This window comes from Ostrea edulis, chromosome 3 (genome assembly GCF_947568905.1).
Source record: "Ostrea edulis chromosome 3, xbOstEdul1.1, whole genome shotgun sequence".
NCBI lineage: Eukaryota > Metazoa > Mollusca > Bivalvia > Ostreida > Ostreidae > Ostrea > Ostrea edulis.
Window position 1 is genome coordinate 59,595,501 of NC_079166.1, and position 23,984 is coordinate 59,619,484.

The 23,984-nt window shown below is 33.9% G+C and overlaps 1 protein-coding gene and 1 long non-coding RNA gene across 4 annotated transcripts; both read left to right on the plus strand.

Moving 5' to 3' along the window:
- The first annotated feature begins 4,970 nt into the window (after positions 1–4,970).
- On the plus strand, positions 4,971–13,391 carry LOC125668246 (uncharacterized). 3 transcript variants are annotated; one of them, XM_048902104.2, is made up of 8 exons: positions 4,971–5,585; positions 5,911–7,020; positions 7,169–7,293; positions 7,378–7,593; positions 8,356–8,442; positions 8,651–8,713; positions 8,968–9,199; positions 9,556–13,391. In XM_048902104.2, exons 2-8 carry the CDS (start codon positions 6,270–6,272, stop codon positions 9,675–9,677), a joined length of 1,596 nt encoding a protein of 531 aa, XP_048758061.2. In that variant the 5' UTR covers positions 4,971–5,585; positions 5,911–6,269; the 3' UTR covers positions 9,678–13,391. The 3 variants fall into 3 exon arrangements, with proteins under 3 accessions (XP_048758061.2, XP_048758060.2, XP_048758062.2); XM_048902103.2 differs by having other exon boundaries at positions 4,971–5,536; XM_048902105.2 differs by lacking the exon at positions 4,971–5,585 and adding an exon at positions 5,599–5,756.
- Positions 13,392–14,416: 1,025 nt separating this feature from the next.
- On the plus strand, positions 14,417–23,357 carry LOC130052679 (uncharacterized). Its single transcript, XR_008801058.1, has 3 exons — positions 14,417–14,744; positions 19,563–19,633; positions 21,440–23,357. It is a non-coding gene; the product is annotated as an uncharacterized LOC130052679 (long non-coding RNA).
- Positions 23,358–23,984: the final 627 nt, after the last annotated feature.

Here is a 23,984-nt window from a genome sequence, read left to right on the forward strand (position 1 = left end):
ACATTTCCAACAACCAAATTTTCCATTATATTGAATGCTGTTGCATAGCATACTTCTAGCGGGTAAATCTGCTGTTGCAGCTATAAGAAAACTCTTGCAAATAAAATCTCCATGTTCTGGTGAATAACAATGTATTCCATTATTCAAAGCTTGAAAGGACTTCTGAATAGGCTTAAGGAAAGTTCCCATTGAAGGTTTCTCATTCCCAAACCAAAGTGCAGCCATAATCATGTTTTCTTTCTTCATTCGCAATTTATAGGGTAGTTCATTAATTACTAAAAAAAATTGGCCAAATTGACACTTTACTGCTTTTGAACACTGGTGCACCATCTGTGTTCAAAACAAAGGAAATATTATTTTGCGAGCTTAAAGGACCATCATTTTCGAACAGCTTTCTATAGATCAGTCCATCAGTTATGTCTTCATATTTATTGCTGAAAGTTCTTTGAAATCTACTTTGTAAGTTGTCATAAAATCCATTCTGTAGAAACAAATTTTTCAACTGATTTTCAATAGGCATTTCCAGGAAGTAACGTCGATTTGTTTTATTCATTGGATTTCCATAAACTGTGCAATTTTCCAAATGTTGATTGTATGCTAAACACCTGGCACAGTAATAATGTTTTATTAAAGGGTTTTGCAGATTTCTGAAGTACCGCTTGAATGCATGCAAAGTAGTACAAAGTATATGACCATTTGGTAGGGCCAAAGCAATTATTTTCAACATTTGCTCAACTCCATCACCAATAAGGTTGTATTTCATAGCAAAAATTGCTATGAGTAGCATAAATGCACCAATGGTTATATTTGATCCAGAATACAATGGGTCATTATCGATGTCATCATTTGTTTGTTCTGGTTGAAATGTCAATTGATCATAATCATCTTCAATCAAATTGCAAAACAAATCATCATCTTCATTTCCAATCTCTGTAATTTTGCTCACAAATGGATCATCCATTAATGCTTCTAGAGTAAGATTTTCATCTGTATTTTTTTCATATGCAACCTCATAAATGTTTTGATGAATGGAGATATCTTGAAATGAGGAAAAATCATCAATATTTGTAGTCCCTGCACCCATCATGCCCATGTATTCTTGATCATTGTGTGTCTTGTCATCCTGAAATGAACAGTCACATGTAAAAAAAAAGCTCAAAATAACAAGTTTAGTTTCAATTATATATTTCACCAAAACTTGTTGTCTGTTGTATAACTGCCATCAGGATTCTACAACCATTACTAACTCCAGATGTATAACTGATTTGTTGAGAATACTAATGTTGTGTTGTTTTGAAGGTTTTTAAAAAATGGGAGGGGGGGGGTTTAATCCATATTTGCATTTCACAAATACTGGAAATGCTTTTCTGCACCTATGAAAAAATATACAAGAAGGAACTGTGATGTAGAAATGTACCTCTGAATATTCTAAGTTGTGTTCAGCATGCGGAATCAAAGGGAATATGGTTGGCACTTCTTCGTCCACTGATTCATTACCAGCAGGGGTGCCCTGGAACTGTGGAACTGAGGCAGTTCTATTGTTATCATCTTCCTCATTGTCCTTAAAATAATCAAAATATAGATAAGATAAAATTAATTCATAATCTATATATACATGTATATTATACTTATAAGGGAATTTTATTACGAATCTCTTTGAAGCCTCAAAAGCCCATCTGGTAAATGATAATATTAACTAGTGGGTATTGTTTTTTACAACAAAAAAACCCAGATGTCTCCCCTTCAAAGTTTTATTGTCTAATAACCAGGGCAACAATAATGAGTGCTTCAGAAATGGGTCAAGATAAAAATTTCCTGCAATGCATTTAACCATGATCTCATCTCGTCTTAATTAATGTCTGCTTTCCAAGGAATGGGTCAAGGTAAAAACAATTTGGTACAGTACATCTGGTCTTAAATCGTAAGTTTGAAAACCTAATGGCAAAGGGTACTCAGGTTATGGTCTGGACTATACTTTGATGTAAAAGAGTGACCTTGACAATGTAAGTAGGTCAAGGTAAAAAATGTTGGTGATGTGCACCCCCTCCTCAATATTGCCTTTCCATATTACAAGTTTGCAGTCTTGATGTCAAACAAATCTTAGTTGTGAAGTCATCAAGTTTTTTTAAACATGACCTTGAATGAAGAAATGGGTCAAGGTCTAAAATTTTGGTACAGTACATCTTGTCTTAATGTCTGCTTTCCATGTCAAAGGGTTCTCAGGTTATAGTCTCAACTATACTTTAATGTAAAAGAGTGACCTTGAATGAAGAAATGGGTCAAGGTAAAAAAAAATTGGTACAGTACATCTTGTCTTAATGTCTGCTTTCCATGTTGTAAGTTTGAAATCCTAATGCCAAAGGGTTCTCAGGTTATAGTCTTGACTACACTTTAATGTAAATGAGTGACCTTGAATGAAGAAATGGGTCAAGGTCAAAAATTTTGGTCCAGTACATCTTGTCTTAATGTCTGCTTTCCATGTTGTAAGTTTGAAATCCTAATGTCAAAGGGTTCTCAGGTTATAGTCTTGACTATACTTTAATGTAAAAGAGTGACCTTGAATGAAGAAATGGGTCAAGGTCAAAAATTTTGGTGCAGTGCACCTTGCATCTATGTCCTCTTGCTACGTTCCAAGTTTGAAATCGTAATGTCAAAGGGTTCTCAGCTATTGGCCTGGACTATATGTTGACGTAAAAGATTGACCTTGACTTTATAAGTGGGTCATGGTCAAAAGTTTTGGGGGCGGGTTCCCATCCTCCATACCATCTCCTTATGTTCCAAGTTTGAAGTCTTAAAGTCAAAGGGTTCTCTAGTTAGGGCCTGGACAAAATTTGGTTGAAGAAGAAGAATAAGAATTAAGTAACATTACTTTCATATAATATACTAATGTCGCGGTAACGTTTTGAACTACTGTACCACTTACCTCCTCATTTACCTTCCCTGAACATTGTGCAATGGAATGCGATGCGTGGCTATTATCTCCTGTATTGCTATTTTCGGATTCTTCCTTTGGATTCTGGCATTGTAAAAAACAAATATTGAAATTTTTACAACTGCTTCCGGCTAGTGCGGTATTTTGCGGGTGCATAGAATCACCGAAATTACCGCTAATCACCTAAATTACCAAAGAAATGACCGAAATTACCAGATAAAGGGACCGAAATTACCTCAGTATATGTTCATCTATATACCATCTAGTCACACGTAAAATTTCACGAAGATTGGTAACCATTAGAAGGAATTGCGTATGCAAACCAGGTAACTACAGCGATGATTATTTCCTATCATAATGTGTATTCATCGCATTTGCCGCAAAAGAAATAAAGGTACGTCTTATTAACAATTATTACAACGTAAGTAATACCAGAAAAGGGTAGGGTAACTGTAAAAAATGATGTCCGTAACTAATAAGAAAACCTAGGTAAAGGATACCCGTAACTGTTAACTTACGTTATATCTGTGTCTTTTACTACTGACACTGAATTCTATTATCTGTAACCCAATGATTAGATAGTAAAATATTTCGGCATTCGTATATGGTAAATAGATGTAGATTCTTTTTCACACGTGACGATTCCCCTTCTGAAATGAAACTATTACAACAATACATGTATCTAAATAGAATTCAACACAATATCAGTGCATTGCATTCAAACAACCGCGAATGAAATAAATTGTTTCACGTCTGTGTACGAGAGGTTTGTAAAGGGAAATAACTCATATAAAATCGGTTTAATGGCCACTTCTCTTTTAAATCGTTATCAATCCTCATGAAATTTGATGTGTAACTAGATGACATCTAGTTGAACATACACTGGGGTAATTTCGGTCCCTTTATTGGTAATTTTTGGGGTAATTTCGGAGATTCTATGTACCGGTATTTTGCATATTTTGAACCTGACTCCCCCCCCCCCCCCCATTCCCGTTCTTATATACTTTGACTATTATATATATATATATATATATATATATATATATATATATATATATATATATATAATTTTCTTTGTATGATGATGATGAAGTTTTACTGACATAAAAAGTTAATGTTCAATCGGTACTTACGGTGGAAGTGGTTTGTTGTTCAGTCTCAGATTCGGCTTGTAAATTTGCGTATGACGAGTCTTCAAACAGTGTTAATTCACTTTCATCTTCAATCTCTAACCTATTCTTTAGATAAGGTCCTCGTTTTCTTTTTTTCTTTGGCTCTGTGTCCATTGTTCTAATTTTCGAGTTTGCAATTGTCGGTGATCGAGTAAGGCCAGAGGCCTTAAAAGGAATAATTTGCCGTTTTGTTTTTGCTACTTTGATCTAAATGTTTATCCATCTATTTTTTTTTTTTAAAGATAGAACCCAGTTTATGTTTATTTTTTCAAAGATACATGTAGAACCTAGTTTACGTGATTGGTACCTTGAATTTGATTATATTTGCAATCACATTTCCCCTACAAGCGCCTCTTGCTAGCTTTGTCATCTGTCATCAGCAGCAAGGAAGGACAGATTCTGGGATTGATATTTGAAACTCGCAACGCGCGGTAGATTTTTCCAACAGTAACATGGCCATGACAAGCTCAGACACAGTGTTTTTGTGCCTTTTCTTCATAGAAGATAGAAGTCTAAGTGTTCTTCCAAAGAATGACAAAAACTTGAATATTGGGCCTAGTGAATTCAAGGAAGGTTCTAACTGCACCATGAAGTGGATGGGACGAAGGGAATACCAATGTAAAATCGTGAAAATTCATGGTACGTAGAAATGATTTTCGACTTCGTGCATCATATTATGCTCCTCTGTTGGTCCAAACTCAGGTTTAATAAATATTCTAATGTTAATGATAATCCATTACGTTGTAGAGTTTAGGCATCCAGACTAATGCTACACCTCCTTCCCCCATTTCTTTTGAATTCTTTAATTAAATGTCGGCATGACCTTTACACGATCTGATTCAAGCTACATGTGCGAGGGGGGGGGGGGGGAAGTGGGGGTATATTTAGTTTGGCCACTTGAAAGAAAAAGTGTTAATAAAGTTTTAAATTTTTTTTTTTTTTAAAAGGAAGGAATTTATGAAGTTTTTTCAGAGTTATGTGTTTAGCAAGGACCCAATTATACCCAAACTCGATTCCCACCATTCACCTCGTTTTCCTCCCAAAATTTACAATTGTAATTAGTTGTTAAATGTGCTGGAAATGAAGGGGGGGATAAAATGTTAGAATATTACAGTAGTGATGATCAACGTATATTTTCTAACCTTCTTCAATATATATATACGACATACATATGATATTGGCCTTAATGCCAAGAAATCGGGCTCGGGATACAGTGTGGATAGATCATGCGATGGGCCAAAATGGCAAAGTTTTTAAACTAAACAGTTAAAACTGTTAGCATACTTGATTCTAACTATCCGGAACATTCGGGTTAACTGGCGATGACCGGAGACACACTTGATTGTAAGCCGGAATTGTGCACGCATCCCGCCGGACGAGCTGGAAAATTTTGATAGGCGATGACGATCTCGAGTTGGCGTCCTTGGAGACGGTAGTATCGAGATTTATTCTAAGGCAACGGCCTAATGATTGTAATCCAGGTACACTGGTGAAATAAATATTATTTGTAAATGTTGGCATTTTCTATGCCAAATAATATTTAAACAATAGAGAGGCAACATTTTCATTACTGTACTGTAGCCAGATCTATTATTATCGCATCCCCAGGTATACCCACGGAGCTGAGTTCGATGCGGCCAAATCACAATCAAGTATGCTACGAGACTCGGAAACTGTTAGACCAATAATGAATATTTCACATATTGAGTATTTGCTTTATACTCACAAATTTATAAAAACAGATGTAATCAGAGCAGTTATTTAAAGTTGAACCCGAGTTTCATCTTTCATTTTTTGCATTTGTAGACAGCAAAGATTTTTTGCACAAGTGGGCTACAAAAGTTAACACCAGCATCTTAAAAAAACATGCAGATTCGAAAGATCTTGACATCAGTGAACTGATCAGAGAAATTCTGGATTTCAAAGAAGCGTCCAGCAGTAGAAAAAGAAAAAGAATTGAGACGGCAAGATCAAAGGAGAGTAAAATTCAGGATGATGAAATAAGCCCTAAAAAGAAGAAATCCGTAAAAGATAAAAATGAGGAACAAAGTTCCTCCAAGAAAACAGATGAGAAAGTAGAGACTGAGAAGCTTAAAAAGAAAAGGAACACAAAGGAGAAGAAAGATGAACATGCTGACAAATCAAGCAAGAAAACAGGGTACAATATGGGAAGAAAGAAACAGACAAAAGAACAGGAGAAAAAGAAATTGGAAGCCTCTGCAGCAATTAGCATGTCAATGGAGATAGTGTCTATGGCAAGTCAGTTTTCAAAAGATGCTGACACACCAGCGCTAGCTGCACCCAAAGACACACAAATTGAGCAGGAGAAAGAAGACATAAACGTTGTTAAATCTCCCACCAAAAGATGGCTTCCAATTACTGAAACAAAATGTCCACTTACTAATAGACCAGCACAGACACAAATTGAACAGGAGAAAGAAGACATAAACGTTGTTAAATCTCCCACCAAAAGATGCCTTCCAATTACTGAAACAAAAAGTCCACTTACTAATAGACCAGCACAGACACAAATTGAACAGGAGAAAGAAGACATATTAAACATTGTTAAATCTCCCACCAAAAGATGCCTTCCAATTACGGAAACAAAAAGTCCACTTACTAATAGACCAGCACAGACACAAATTGAACAGGAGAAAGAAGACATAAACATTGTTAAATCTCCCACCAAAAGATGCCTTCCAATTACTGAAACAAAAAGTCCACTTACTAATAGACCAACACCAGTAAATGATTTCAGCGATTCTGCTGTTAATCACTCGTACATAGATATGCATTTGAGTCGGCACCACTCAACACCACTGACCGAAACATGGGGTTTATGCCAAAGGTCAATGCAGTTTCCCATATCAAATAACAACTGTCAAAGTCAAGCAGCAACAAACAGCAATATTCCAGGTAATTTTTTTTTTAGATTAACAATTTTAAAGTCATATTCATACACTAATTCTAATAAAACAGACATTCCTTTGTGAACGTAATTATTAGCCATTTATAAAGCAAATGAGTTGTTTATGATATCAACATTTTATTTACTTATAAATAGTTCCTTCTCCACAAGTCTTGGAAACTCTGAGGGGCATCTTGCTGCCAGACTTTCAGACCTATGCCAGAGAATTTCTTGATCACTTTGGCCATGCCCAATATCATCAAAATTACTCCTTTCAACAGGTAACTATTTCATAAATCTCTTCTGACCCTGTACAATTCATAATTCAAATTAAAGGAAAAATGATATGCTGAATGTCTTTGTAGAGTATCTGCAATCAAACAAATTACCAAGGCCAAGGTTACAACAGCTTTACTGAAAGCGTAATGGAGTATGGAAATCTGTCATCAGAGTATTACAATTTATCTCCAAGACGATCTCCAAGGTTGATGAAATCATCAACCCCTAGACTATCACAAAGCCCAAATGGAATCGTCAAAAGCACAGCACCAAGGAGATCACTACTCCCTACTCTGTCGGAGGTAATTTTATTTCATATTCTGTTGTTGAATGGAGAAAATATATCTATAATCATTAGATTTTATGTCGAATTGCTCTTAAGAGGGTCATTGTTACACTAACACATGTTTATGTGAATCTTTGTCCTACATACATATAATGCTACCAAAATAAAAATGAGGGTATCTATTCCTTTTTATGCCCCCGAGATCGAAGATGGGGGGCATATTGTTTTTGTACTGTCTGTCTGTCATTCTGTCATCCTGTCTGAAACTTTGATATTTCACATGAGTATTCCCTGTGACAAGACCTTTCCGTGGGTACCAACATTCTTTACCCTGTGACCTTGACCTTGGAGTTTGACCTACTTTTTAAAACTTTAATCTTGCTAATAACTTTTGAACAGTGAGTGCTGGAGCTTTGATATTTCACATGAGTAATCTTTGTGACAAGATCTTTCCGTGGATACTAAATCTTTTGACCTTGGCATTTGACCTACTTTTAAAAAAATTGACATTGGTCATAGCTTCTAAATGGTAAATATTAGAGCTTTCATATTGCACATGAGCATTTCTTTTGACAAGATCTTTCTACTGGTACCAAGATATTTGTCCTTGTGACCTTGGCCATCTTTGGAATTGGCCATTTTCGGGGGCATTTGTGTTTCACAAACACATCTTGTTTTTCTTTTTTAAAAAACATAAAAGTTTAAGTAGGGATTATTCTAAAGATTTCCTATAGGTGTGCCATGAAATTTGCATAAATTCATTATTCAAATTATTAAGGATGATGGGGGCAGCGCTACAGTAACATCAATCCCAGCCAGCACAGTGACGCCCCAAATCAGTGTTCCCCACAGTAATCAAAGAGAGGTGAGGATTACTTGTTTTAGAATTTGAAGGTATTGATGAAATACCTTTAAGTTTGTTGATACAGTGCTTAAAAACTAAATGCATATTGAGGAAAACAGAAAAGGATGTACCAAAATCGTGAATTTCACAACCCAAGGGTTTTGACTCTAGGGCCTCTCTTTATATTAAAGCAATAGGTTACTTAAGTTTTGTAACTTTTGATTTTTAGGGTAATGGAAGTACCACTGAATCTGGATCCTACACCCCTGACTGTGAGAGCAGTAAGCAAGTGGTAAGAAATTCAACAAATATTAAATTTCACAATTAATCAATTGATACCCGAATTTGAAATTTTGGTTGAACATTTGAAAGATTACTGAATATTGAATTTGACCATTTAAAATGAAAATATAAAAACAAAAATCATTTCGAAAGAAATTGTGACCATGCATGCCTTTGACTATTAAAGAAAAAATTTCTTCATCCACAGATCAATATTAAGTTTTTTATTTGAATTTATTTGTTAATAGTTGCCATATTTTACAGAAAATAAAGTTGCTGGAGAATTGTCTATTTGAAGTGGAGAAGTTGGCACTAAAGAAAATTACAGCTATGGCCAGGAAAAACATTAATCCTGGCTATACATTGTGTTTGAAGATGTTGCCTCTTCTTTTCACGGAAGAAGAAATGGCAAGATCCAGGGGCCAAGGGTTAATAAAGCCCAAACCTGGTGACCTGCGACCATCCCTGGATAAAAACAAAATCCTAGCTGTAAAGGGTAAGGAAATTGAATTAGACAATTAAGAGCAGAAATGATACCTATAAATCAGTTTTTACAGACAGTAAAATTCTAAATATTTATTTACAGGTATTGATTTTATGAATTTTATGACTAGTAGTATAAAGGCTTGGGAACATAAATATGTGAATGGTGTGTTATCTAATTCAGACACTTTACATGCAGTTAGGCATTTAAGAATAAAGATTCAGAATCTAGAATCATTTTCAGAGTTACGTTAATAAAGTCATAAGCAAAATTACTAATGATAATAAAATGATTCCTCATTATCTACAGTATTTTATGGTCCAGTGTTGTTTCCACATAATTTTTTTTGGTCTACTCTGCTATTTTAGATTATGTGAAGTCCTGGTGTCGAAAAAACAATTTTTCTACTCCATCAGAGGCTCGCCTCAATGATGCTATCACCGAGAAAATTGCATATTGCAGAAAGTTGATGAAGAAGCACCAGAAGTAGTGAGATTTAAATTCAATGTTTGTGGAAGGACGTGTACTGATTTTACAACTGTATTGCCCCCCCCCCTTTATTTCATGAATACTTTGTCTTATTATAGTGAAGAGGTACAACTACAGGGATGGGGTCAATTACATTGATGATTTTGTTAATTACTTGCAATTACAATTACATTGATTTCTTTAACAATGTAATTAATGACTTTCAATTACTTTGAGGAATGTAAATGAAATACATTTCAGTTACTGAAGTTTATATTTCAAAATGTCATCGAAGACTTGCCCACAAAGCCTGTTTTAATTCATTTTCAAGCTTTTTGAAGAATTGTGGTAAAAATTTGGCTTTGAATTTTCAAGATGCATTTTTGGGACATGAAATTCATCCAATACATTTTAAGTCAATTGTTTAGTTCTGTATAATATCTGAATGAAGTGAACTCCTTTTTCTACCTGTGCTTATGTTCTTGTGTATGAGAGATGTTCACACCTATACAAAATTAGCCCATTACATACAGCCCTGGGCACAGTGGCCATGCTTCACCAAGGATACAGACATAATGAGACATAACACATCTAATTATTGCATAAACACTCCATGACAAACATTCTAATGCCATTATTGTCAGACTCTTTCATTCCATCATTTTCAAACTTTTAAGATTTGTAATTGAAAGAAAAGTCAATTACAAATATATCCGATTACTTTATAAAAATGTATATAAATACAGCTAATTACATTTACATTTTTCAATTAACCCATCCCTGTACAACTAAATGGGAAAAAATGGATGCAATGAGCTGATATAATTTTTTATCTTTCTATTTCAAATTGGTATACATGTAATTGTCAATTTTGTGAAATATTACATCTGGTTGTAAGTTTTGTATAAAGTCCAAAAAATGTTACAGATATAGCACCCCCTTGTAATTAACCGTTTACAAATTTACTGTATGGGACATAAACTGACAAATCATTGGAAAAAAACTCAACTCTACTCCATGAAATGTATTTAGATTTTAATATCACATGACTATAATGTGTCTGTTTTTATCAGTTTAGAAATTTGTTTGCATCCTTAGGATCTTTATGAATTTGTGTTAATTACTTATTGAACTACATATTACATGTATATTATTATAAACATTAGAAATATTTAAAACTACTGTACATCTGTACAATCTCCTTTGTTAGTTGTGTGATTATTATTAATGTACTTGTCATTTATTGATGAAAAATTTAAGCTGTTACACCCCCATGATTGTATGTATTGTTAAATACAGTTCTAATTTTCAAATACCTGTCAGTTATTGTATTCATTATTTTTTCAATCTTGTATTCCGTTATAGGAGTTACTAAATATGCAGGCCACAAGTAGACTCCTTATAATATGTAATTTTTTGCCTTGGCTGTTGATGAGGCGTATTGTACAGGCGTATTTTCGCCAGAGACGTATTTCCTAGTTGAGGCGTATTTTCTACAATTGGAGGGTTTTTGTACGGGTGTATTTTCGCTAGAGACGTATTTCCTAGTTGAGGCGTATTTTCTTTTTAAAGGCGTACTTATTAATCTAGACGTACTAATTTGCATAATTCAAGCTAAATTACGCCCGGAGTACGCCTCAGGTACGCCAGTATTTTCCATAGGATTTGTTGTTTTTTGTACGGGTGTATTTTTGCTAGAGACGTATTTCCTAGTTGAGGCGTATTTTTTTTTTTAAAGGCGTACTTATTAATCTAGACGTACTAATTTGCATAATTCAAGCTAAATTACGCCCGGAGTACGCCTCAGGTACGCCAGTATTTTCCATAGGATTTGTTGTTAAAAATCTAGCTGGACTTTCAGAATTATGGGTACGCCAGGAAATTTTTAAAATTACGTGAGCAAATTTTCGTACGGGTTATATTGAATTCTGTATTCAACTGGGAACCAGTGAAGATCTATTAGAACAGGAGTAATATGGTCTGATTTTTTTTAGCGTGTTATTAATCTTGCAGCTGTGTTTTGTGCCCTCTGAAGTTTGCTGGTGTGTTTAGAATGAACACCATAAAGCAATGCATTTCCGTAATCTAATCTGGATGTAACTAGCGAGTTTACTAGAGTTTTACATGCTTCATCATTGATAAATGTTAAAAGTGTAATTAACACACACAAAATAAAAATAAAATGTGATAATATGTTTATATATAATATTGGGGGCAGGGTTTGACACTAAGGCACACCCGACCGACCGAGACTACTAAATGATAGGTCTGGTCGGGTAAAATGTTTATTTACTAGTCCGACTGGTCATGTTAAAAATATGAACAAATTTAAGAAACTTTACTTTAAATCATAAGATATTTTATTCATAAAAAAAATAACTGTACAGAGTTTGCGAGCAATTTTGAACCGCATGATGACATAATCTCTATCTTTAGTTCTAATAAGTCGTAAGTGATGTTCTACGACATCTACACATTGTTAATGTGTGTAAAGTTATGTTTTGGTTAAATAGAATTATTGAATTCACTTTCATTAAAAAAAACACCAAAACAGTTCATTTGAATTGAATATAAGAAAGTGTTTATTAAACATATGTGCGGGAATGTCTATATAATCAAATATGAAATCTCGTCCTCAATGAAAGCAAAATATGTCTCAAGAAAGAAAAAAAAGGAAAACGTTGGGAAGAAACAAAGCAGCTAGGGCTTATGAAATAGAGATTTAAAAAAAAATATTGAGGTCAATTTATTCTAAATGGATTAAAGAATTTCCGTGCCGGTAAAAATTTAATGAAACTGAAAATAGGGTTGCATGAAAGTAAAAGCATCAAATTGAATGACGAGATTAAAGATTTTTTTGAGACAATTAAATGCATTTTAGTTCAAACTTAACCTTTTTCATTTAAATTAAGTACATGTATTTAGATATGGAGAATCTTATAAGATTTTTTTCTGGAACGTTGGTCAGGGCTAGTGGATGTAAGGTCAGGTCTAGCAAAAATCCTTTTAAGTAGCCCGATTGGTCTAGTGCCCCAAAAAGTTAATGTCAAACCCTGGGGGGCGAGTGTCTCAAGAGAAGGGGGCGACTTGTCCTGAGAGAGGGCGAGTTGTCCTAAGAGGGGGCGAGTTGTCTTGGGGGCGAGTTGTCCAGCATTCGAATTCTATTGGTATCAATTATATAGTAGGCCTAGTAAGAATACTATTCTTCTTCTATTCAGTAGAAATAGAGCAACACATACAAGAATATTTAAGCTTACATTTATGTATAGTAGTCTGGTACCACTAAATATATTAAGTTGAGTGTTCATAATATGTTAAAAATTCAGATCATGATGTTTATTTACATGTCAGAGGGCATAAACATGCACCATACTTTTCATGAAGCACCAACACTCTTCATGAAGTATGCTGGTGTAAAGCGCAGCAGTTCAGGGTACCTGTAAAGTGCGAAACGAAACGAAATATACCGAAACGAAACGAAATCCACCGAAACGAAACGAAATATGTCGAAAGGAAACGAAACCCACCGAAACGAAACGAAACCTACCTAAGCGAAATGAAACAAATTGTATAACCGAACTCTTTTAATTATAATAATTAAAAATGGCATCTTAGGCCCCTGTGAAAGTTACCACATATCAATAAAATTCGCCTCCCCTTTGATGCTTAACTGATACAAAGTTTTAAAAGTTGGAAGGGTGGGGTGGGGGGTGAGTAAGCACAAAGTACATAAATAACTTGTGCAATTAGTTTCGGATCCATAAATTTCAGAACGGAGGGTTACAGTCTCACAGGTCAGAGGTTTGGGGAAACACATTAAACGAGGAGTGGGGTCACCGGCGTTGGATCAGCCTTTGGGCATAAATACATGTTTCAGTATTTTTTGCTCTAAAGATAAATCTATGTATACATGTGGATATTGTGTATTTGTATGTAGTATATCAAACGGTGGATTCTGAGTATGTCCTCTCGTTCTCTTTGTAATTTCTGCTTCCCATGTTCATAAGCCTTTTGATTTTACAAAATGCTGACCTCCTCCTGATATTATTGCATTAAAAAAATTCCGTTTTCCGTCCCGTTTTCAATTCCCCGTCTTAGCAACACCCCAAATGTATAGAGTTATCTTTAGACCCACTACATATCAATAATAATTTTTAATAATGCATGTATATATATATCTTACTGAATTGCATTCATATAATATGGTATACTATTCAATATTTTTTCCATTATTGAAAGTACTCGCCTCTCAGCAGTTAGAGATAAAATAAGAGGTTAAGAGCTCTTTCTGCTTTCAACTTTCTCAGACACTATTTTCTTCAAACAATGTATCTATGCCCAAAAGCGGATCCAACGCCGGCGACCCCACCCCTTGTTTCGTGTGTTTCCCCAGACCTCTGAGACTGTAACCCTTCGTTCTGAAATTTATGGATCCGAAACTAATTGCACATGGTATTTAATCAACTTCGGATATGTACTTTGTGCTGACTCACCCCCTTCCAACTTTTAAAACTTTGTATCAGTCAAGCCGAAGGCCTACATCAAAGGGGAGGCAAATTTTATTGATATGTGGTAACTTTCACAGGGGCCTAAGATACCATTTTTAATTATTATAATTAAAAGAGATCGGTTATACAATCTGTTTCGTTTCGGTAGATTTCGTTTCGTTTCGGCGGATTTCGTTTTGTTTCGATTTTGTTTCGCTTTGTACTTTAATAATCCATGTTTAGGAAATATTTTCATGTTATATATGTTAATCATATGTGTCACCATGCAATGTTAGATTGAAAAATAAAATAAATACATGTGTATATGCAAGCTAATGTTTCATTAGATTCTTTGCATTTGATTTTAATGTCAAGTTTCTTTTTCATAGTTGACGCAACAGATTATGAGATACAGATGAAACATGCAGGGAACCATGTAAATGATTCTGAAAGTGGCTACCCAGGTGCTGTTTAAGGAAGCTTGTAATAGGAGTGGAAAACCACCCAAAAACTATGTGTCTCAAAATGCCAGTAGAGACATAGAAAGAAGAGAGGAACTAGCTGGGATATCATTATGAAGAACCTAACCTCCTTGGAGTCAAGTATGTGACAAATTATTCATATAAATAATCATCCATGTCGCCATGAGATCGAAATTAACTTTTTAACCACAAGAAATTTTAGGTACTGTATTCTTTTCCTACTAGGCTCCAATTCGAAATTTAACCAGCATTTTTCAATCGATTGCTTTTTTTCAGGAATTTAATAAACTAAGCACCCCTTTTATCAAAATAAATGAGAAGAAAGTGCAATATCAAAAACAAGATTGGAATTTCTTTCCTTAAACATTTTTAAATGAATTATCAGGCAATGTATCATTGGTGGGGGTCATAGGGAACATCTATGCAGCATGTACTCACTATCCAGAGGTCCTCCACCTACAATTTACAGCATTATGTGGCTTGAACCTTAAGACTTAGTGTGTATTTAATTCTATCTCTCTCTATCTATCTATCTATCTATATATTTCTATTTACTCAATCCTGTGTGTAATCATGCTTAGCAACTATCCAGTATGTTTCTGTGTAACATATTCTCAGCCATGCGGATGTTTTTCGTTAGATGTCATTTTTCTCCCGACGAGGGAGGGGAAACCATCCCCTTACAAAACAGCCTGTAGAGAAATAAATGTTATGTGATTGAACTCCATCTGATCATCAATCTATATATATATATATATATATATATATATATATATATATATATATATATAATCCAAATAGAAAGAGTTGATATCACACAGTCAAAATAATTAAATAAAAAAGCAGGAAAATATGCAGTTCCAAAATATATTCAAATCGCTAGTGCTTTCTGGATTTTAACATCCATCCTCAGGTGAATACAAATATTGAATACAAAGTTGTTTATCTTATATTGTTGTATATGTATATCTAAAACATTTGGAGATTTCATCACAGTGGCTCATCACAAATTAACCCTCTCTCTTCTATATTTACACGAGGGGGGGGGGGGATCTGGTATCCCAATAATCACTCCTTCAAATTTCTATTATGTCTCCTTTATTTTACGACCCCTCTCAATCGATCAGAGAAAAACCATAGTTTGTAAAAATACTTAGAATATCTGTTCGCACCAACAATATATTTGAAGGAACAATGCATTTTCTATCGTTTTTAAGACCACAGGAACTTTTCATCAATCACTCAGAATGGAAGACAGACTTGCATTGGTCAGTTCAAGTTGCTCTTCAGTTAGGATGTGTGAGAGTAGTTTAAGCAAACATCCCCCCATTTAAGAAATTATGTCTTTGTGCTTCTGCACAACTAATCATAATCTTACGTTCTAAGTTTTTGTAGTATGTACCTGGAATATGTCGATATAATTCCATTTTTCTCATTCATAAGAGATTACCAGTTATCTAAATATTACGTATGCAACTAATCAGAATGAAATGCTTGACGTGTGCATGTGTAGGTATTCATATTGTAAATCAACAGCAAAAAATCATTTTAATTTAATTACCCTTTAATAATAAAGTTGTGGTCATTTCAGTACCAAAAAATGAAAGAAAGCAATGCACGTTATGTGCATATGTCAATCTGTAATTCTGTTGATGTCATCCAACAGGTATTTGTATCATGTACATATGATTAGCATAATTAGTTTGAATTTCATGTTTGCATCATATATAAGAAAGCTGTGGAGATTTTGAAATTGTCTAATCAAAATTTAGCACAATTGTGCATGCACATGCTGGCTAGTAATTTTAACCATACCAATTTGTAAGTACCAAGACATACTAAAATCCTCAACTTCAGAAGAATTTAATGAAAAACATAAACATTATGGTCCTTGAAATATAGAAAAAATATAGAACCTTCAAAAGACAGGATATGCATATACTGAGTGTTGGCATTTTTGTATTACACCAATCTATAGATACACATACTATCTACTATGCTGTGATATATCAACTCATTCACTTTATTCATAAGAAAGTTACAGACATTTTAGTATTAAATCCAATCAAAATGAAATTTTGCATGCATGTGCAGATTGGTCATTTTGAACATGCAGATCAGTTAATAAATATCTTAAAAATATCTTAAAAATAAAAATCTTAAAAATTACAAGTCTTAATTAATAAATGCCTACAATATGAATATTAAACAATCTCAAAGAACAACAAAAAATTTAGACTGATTCCCAAGTTAGTGTACCAAAATCCAATGCATGCACATTCAGACTAAAATACTATCTTTCTGCACATCCAAATGATATACATGTACGTACAATCATCTTAAAAAGATTGCATATAAAGGATCTCTTGTATAGTTATTGAGAACAGAGTATACCCTAAGTTCTGGGAACATAAATATAAGGAATCACTGTCTAGTTTGTCAGGGTATATGAGGTGATTAACAAATTAACATCAACTGAAAATATGAGAATTCATGCATAACAGCTTCACCGTTTATATAGTTTGCATGCATGTATCATGTTCATGCTTTTATGGGATCTCTGTGAATTATGTCAAGGATTTGGATGATTTGAATATATTATAAAAGTGGCAAGAATGAAAATAACATGTTCTGCCATATTTTTGTTTTCGACAGTTTATTTTATTTTTCAATGCGTTGTTTTACACCAGTTTTATAACGTATGCAATGCAGTGTACACCAGTTTTGGACAAATGAAATTGACCTTTAGTTTGCTTCATCAATATACAGACTCTATTTCAATTGATTATATATTAATAGTGAGTCTCATGCCAGTATAAGGCAATATACATCTTTCTCACATAATCACTAGTGTCAGACCAACTCAACCCATGTGAGACAGCCATACACGATTTTTCTGTCTTACACTGCTAAGACATATCTTTGCTTGTGATGTACATATGTATGTCGTATATTTTCTGATTTACATTACACGATAAAGAAAAATAGTTTGTATTGTTTTCTTCAAATTTCAATTTGATATATAGTATGTATAGCTTTTTTATGGACAACCTTGGGTTTTGTACTTTACACTTATATTGTAAACCATTTTCAGGTATGCTGAGATCTTCATACTGTGTAATTAATTTTTGCATATATTCAAAGAAGGATTTCAATAATTTTGAATTTTCTCAAAGCTCTTGAATTAAAGTACTGAACTGATAAAATGTGAGAAAAATAACACTTTATTATTTGCTCATGTGGGATAGGGAAATTCCACCTCTGGAACAAGATTCGCTGCTTAAGACTCAGCAAAGCCTCGTCCTAGACTGCAAATCTTGTCCCCTCGGTGGAATTTCCCTATCTCCCATTCATACGAATGAAGGATTCCATTTATCACACACATGCAATGCACACGTGATATCATGCCAATATACATATGCATTTATCACACATGTAGCAAGTTTCAATGTTAGAACACATTTGATACATGCAGTGAGTTTTATGTCAATATATATTTATCACACACATGCAGTGAGTTTCAGTGCCAGTACACATTTGCACACATGTAATGAGTTTCAGTGCCAGTACGCATTTATCACATGCGTGTAGTGAGTTTAAATGCCAGTACACATCACACACATGTAGTGAGTTTCAATGTCAGTACAGATCAATACACATGTAGTGAGTTTCAATGCCAGTACAGATTTACCACACACATGTAGTGAGTTTCAATGTCAATACAGATTTATCACACACGTGAGTTTCAATGTCAATACATATTTATCACACACATATATTGAGTTTCAATGTCAATACAGATTTATCACACACATATATTGAGTTTCAATGTCAATACAGATTTATCACACACGTGAGTTTCAATGTCAATACATATTTATCACACACATATATTGAGTTTCAATGTCAATACAGATTTATCACACACATATATTGAGTTTCAATGTCAATACAGATTTATCACACACATATATTGAGTTTCAATGTTAATACAGATTTATCACACACATGTAGTGAGTTTCATTGTCAATACAGATTTTTCACACACTTAAACTGTTAAGTAAGTTTCAATGTCAATACAAAGTGATCAATTCTTTTGAGAAGCCTGTAGTAACCAACCATGTTGATATCCAAGAACTTTTTAACATTGTTATCTCTTTCTAAAATATTCAAAGTTTATATTTGGATTTCAAAAATCTTTTGTCTCTCAATCAACACATTGAAATTTGGTTTAAAGCATGTTGAATTTAATTTCACAATCTTGATATGATTCAATTGTGATGATTTCAAAAATAACATTCCTACTCACCACCCTGCACCTCAGAAATTAAAATGTAACTTAGAAATAATGAATGCATTTAAAAAAAAAAGATTTAAAAACATTCAATATTTAAAATGATTGGACCAGTATTTCCTAATGTGAAATAATGTTAACGTGTACTGTGTTGTGCGGCGTGAAGACAAAATGTTAGGTAATAAAATAAGGTTATATTTAACAAGGAAAAAGTTTTTGAACAGGTATTGACCATATATTACACAGATAAGTTAAATAGGCAACTTAATAATTTTCAAATGATTAGGTCACTAAAGATCATTTTGGAAAGATCAAGGTCACTCAACATGTACCTTATATAGAAAAGAACCTTTATTTCAAAAGTTATATATCATTGTGCAAGTCATTTGTTACATGAAGTAGTTCAACTTCATTGGTTAGATGCAGTTTGGGGAAGTAATTACTAATATTCTTGTTATTGGATTTCACTCAAATAGAGACATCAACACTTGCCTGAGTCCCCATATACACAGGGTGGCAGTAACTTGTTTATGTGTTTGGAAAACGCGATATGTATATTACATATTTAAAGTTCATTTACATTTTGTTAATAGTAACTTACAGCAGTACAAAAATTTTAAAGCTTTATCTCTTCAATGTTGTAGACTATATTCAGAGGGAATGCAGATACTAAGGCACCCTAGCTCATCTAGGAAGTCGGGAAGAAAAAAGCGAGGTATTTGTATGTCATAATTTGTATTATATTTTGTTATTCCCAAGCAAATGAAGTTTAGGAGGGTATATTAGAATCGCCATGTCTGTCTGTTGGTCTGTCTGTCTGTCGATTTGTCTGTAGGCATAATTTTGGCTGTACTCATTTTAGGAGACTAGCTAATGGAATTTTCTTAAAATGTGTACACTCTCTCAAATCATAAAGACATATAAAAATCTGCACCTAGGGTTTTCATAATGATTGGACAAAGTTTACTTAATTTAGATCATTTTGTTGTTTCTTTGAAATTAGAAAAAATTTTGAGCCTTGTTTGCTTTAACTCAAGGGTATGTCCTGACCTTAGCAGAGAGTCATTTGGACAAGATTACAGATATTTTTATGCCCCCTAGATCAAAGATCGGGGGGGGGGGGATATTGTTTTTGTCCTGTCTGTCATTCTGTCTGAAACTTTAACCTTGCTAATAACCTTTGAACAGTAAGAGCTAGAGCTTTGATATTTCACATGAGTATTCCTTATGACAAGACCTTTCCGTGGGTACTAAACCTTTTGACCTTGACATTTGACCTACTTTTTGAGAAAAAAATGACATTGGTCATAACTTCTAAATGGTAAATATTAGAGCTTTCATATTGTACATGAGCATTTCTTGTGACAAGATCTTTCTACTGGTACCAAGATATTTGTCCTTTTGACCTTGGCCATCTTCAGGATTGGCCATTATCGGGGGCATTTGTGTTTCACAAACACATCTTGTTTGTCCTTGCCATAAATTGCAAGATGAGATAAACAGGAGAATAATATACTAGGTGCAGAGGTTGCTTGTGTTCAAAGAATGTGCAACAACCAGCATCAGATGATAATCATTTGGACAAGCTAGGTCAAGGTTTCTGGGTGTGCAATGCAAAATTCTTCTCTATAATGTAATTTTATTATGAAATAACTTTAGAATATTATACAAGATTAATTAAAATATGATCAAAGAAATGTCATGACCCTGAACACAAGTCATTCAGACAAGTTTAGGGGCACAGTTTAGGAGTTTCAGATTATGAAGTCTTAGAAATGTTAATATTCTAAGTTAGAGGTGCATGGAGAAGTCATACTTGACACAGAGGCTGCTTATAGCCAAGAAGTATGTCATAAACCTTATGCCCAGGTTATTTGTAGAGGGTCATGGTCACATGACTCAAAAGTCAAATGTTCTTTAGGCTGCATCAATTAAATGCTGGGATTTTGGACAGTCATATTTTTCTGTTACTCTACTCAAAGTTTACTCATGACCAGACTTTTGGACCAATGTCATTTTGGGAAGGTCAGGCTCACTCAGAATATACACCTTATATATAAGGAAAAGTGCCTTATTTCATTAGTTTTTAAACAAGTATGGATCATAAATCGTGCAGATAGGTAATAGGCAAATGGCTTTCAGACAAAGGTCACTCAAGGTCATTTTGTAAAGGTCAACATCACTCAACATATACCTTATATATGATATAGAAACCTTCATTCCAACAATATATCAACATTTATTGAGCATTGTGTGAATCATTTGTTATTTGAAATAGTTCATTCAGGTGAGATGTATTTTGGGGAGCATACATCAGTTTTATCAATATTCTTATTTTATATTAAATATCTATTGGTAGTTTAATAAAGGTTTAGGATAGAACATTTAAAAAATATATTATTGATTTGAAATCATTTACTTTAAGTTATGGTTAATGATAGAGAAAATGAGTTGGACAATCTTTCAAGAAACTGTTGTACAACTGTTACAAGTGATATGTACTGTCCATTCTTTATTACAGCCAATGTTCAGTGCCACACTTGGACCACTGCAGAAAAGGCAGCTTTGTAAAGACAATTTGAGACTTTCATCAAACTAGGAAAAACTCTGGCTCAGGTTGACTGTCTAAAATCCATTTGGAAGGAGAAATCGCTGTCCAGTTTAACATGGTGTCGTGGAAAGTTTGCTGTTAAAAATATTACTTCCTGGCAGAGTACGTGTTACAAAGAGTTAATCCAATTTTTATGCCCCCTCCATTTGAAAGAGAGGGGACGTATATATTGTTTTACATGACTAATTCGGTGTGTAGAGCAAATCTTGTCTGCTCAATATCTAATGAATTCTTTTGCTTGACTGTTTCCAAACTTGGTACAATGATTGCCCCTAGATAGTGAATGAACCATATTAATTTACAGGTCACAGGGTCAAGGGTCAAACTGGACACAGTAAGATATTGTCTGTTCAATATCTTGAGAACGCTTTCCTGACAGACATCAAACTCGGTATACTGGTTTCTTTTAAGAAGTAGGTGGTTTCTTTTAAGAAGTAGATGGTTTCCTTTAAGAAGTATATGTCCCATATTCATTTTGAAGTCACAAGGACAAAGGTCAAACTGTACATAATAAAATATTGTCCACTGAATATTTAAAGAACCAACCCTTTACCTGACAGTTACTAAACTTGGTACAGCGGTTGCCCCTAGAGAGTAGATGACCCCTACTGATTTCCAGATCCCAAGGTTGAAGGTAAAATTGGACATAGTAAGATACCGTCTGTTCAATATTTGAGAACCATTCGCTTGACAGACATCAAACTTGGTTCACTAATTTTCCTTAAGAATTAGATACCCCATGGATTTTGAGGTCACAAGGTCAAGGGTCAAACTGGACATGACAAGATATTGTCTGCTCAATATATTGAGGACTCTTTGCTTGACAGATATCAAATCAGGTACACTGGTTCTACCTAAGGAGTAGATGACTCCATTTGATTTTGAAGTCACAAGGTCAATGGTCAAAATACTACGGACATAGGTATTGTCTACACAATATCTTGAGTTTGCGTTTCTTGACAGACATCAAACTTGGTACACTGACACATCATAAGTGTAGATATCTAGTATTCATTTTAAGGTCAATGGTCAAACTACTCTGGACATCAGATTTTGTCCATTCAGTATCTTGAGAACCCTTGTTTGACAAACATCAAACTTGGTAGTCTGGTGCCGCCTAAATAATATATGGCTCCCATTGGTTTTAAACTCTCAAGGTCAAAGGTCAGGACTCAAATAACTGGTTATTTGAAAATATCTGCTCAGTACCTTTAGAGATCACATATAATGGTTGCCTCTGACTAATAGATACATTGTAACTTTTGCTACAGACATTCTAAATGATCATTTTCAATATTGTAATATGGAGGGCATATATGTTTCTTAAATCTTTCTTGTAAATGGTTTTGATACTAGTTTTATATACAAGATGTATTATCAGCATTTGTCATTCATTGTACACCATACATTGGTTCATTCAAAATTGATAAATATATAATCAACAGCAGTACACATGAAATAATTCTCCATCTATATCTTGAATTGAACAAAAAGTTTAATGGTATTCCAAGGCCTTATATTCATGTGCGATTGAAAGACTGAATGAATATACTAAGATAATATAACAGTATTTAACTAAAACTAATTGCAGTTTAACACTAATGTACTTATAATGTAATTGATAGTACCACGCTCTTACTTGTAACTTGTTTTCATTTATATTCAATAGATATTTCAAGTTTGATAGCTAACTCAAATTTCAAATATGAATGAACATTAAGTGTCTGCTGTTTTAAGACTAAAGAGTAGCTTTATTTACATCATATGAGGTTTTTTGAGCTAAATTGATCAGCTTTGTATGCTTATGAAATAAATATGTACACCTATATTTTGCAGTTGATTGTACTTTGCTTTAAAGAGGTCTTAAAATTGGTGTAGTTTTCATTAGGTTTGGACTTCGCAAGTGACAAATTGGATTAGGAGTATTTTTACTCAGTGTCTTCTCAAATACTAATGAAAAATCAAGACAATTAATAGAGTCTTATGAATTCAGTATCTCTTGATAGATTGCTGAAAGAGTAGTACGAAAGAAAAATCCTGAACTCTGAACGATCAGATTCATGATGGATGCAGGGACATACAGTATTTTTAAAAGTCCTTGGTACAAGTTCTTCCTGTGACTTGAGCAGTGTCTGTATTCAGATATTTAAAAAAAAAGATCTTCAAAGCACTGTAGTACACTGTCATATAACCAGGAATATTTCCTTTATGGTCACCTTTAAATGGCATTTGGGGTCGTATTTCGACATAAAGGACATCCAGGATACAGACGCCTTTGAATGCAACATTGGTTATATTACAAGTGTGACTGATAAGGAGCGCCAAATTAACAAAAACTCAGATAAAAAGATCAGTTCAATTATTACCCGTAATAATCAATTGACGTGCGCATCAAATCAATCATTGTTCTCATCAATTGATTAGGTGTTCACATCAATTATTGCGCCCACATATT

Bases quoted from the DNA above. Each gene is read 5' to 3' on its own strand.
- LOC125668246 (XM_048902104.2), top strand. From the start codon at position 6,270: ATGGGAAGAAAGAAACAGACAAAAGAACAGGAGAAAAAGAAATTGGAA. The intron at 7,294-7,377 runs GTAACTATTTCA...ATGTCTTTGTAG, and splicing joins AAAATTACTCCTTTCAACAG to AGTATCTGCAATCAAACAAA. The intron at 8,714-8,967 runs GTAAGAAATTCA...CATATTTTACAG, and splicing joins GTGAGAGCAGTAAGCAAGTG to AAAATAAAGTTGCTGGAGAA.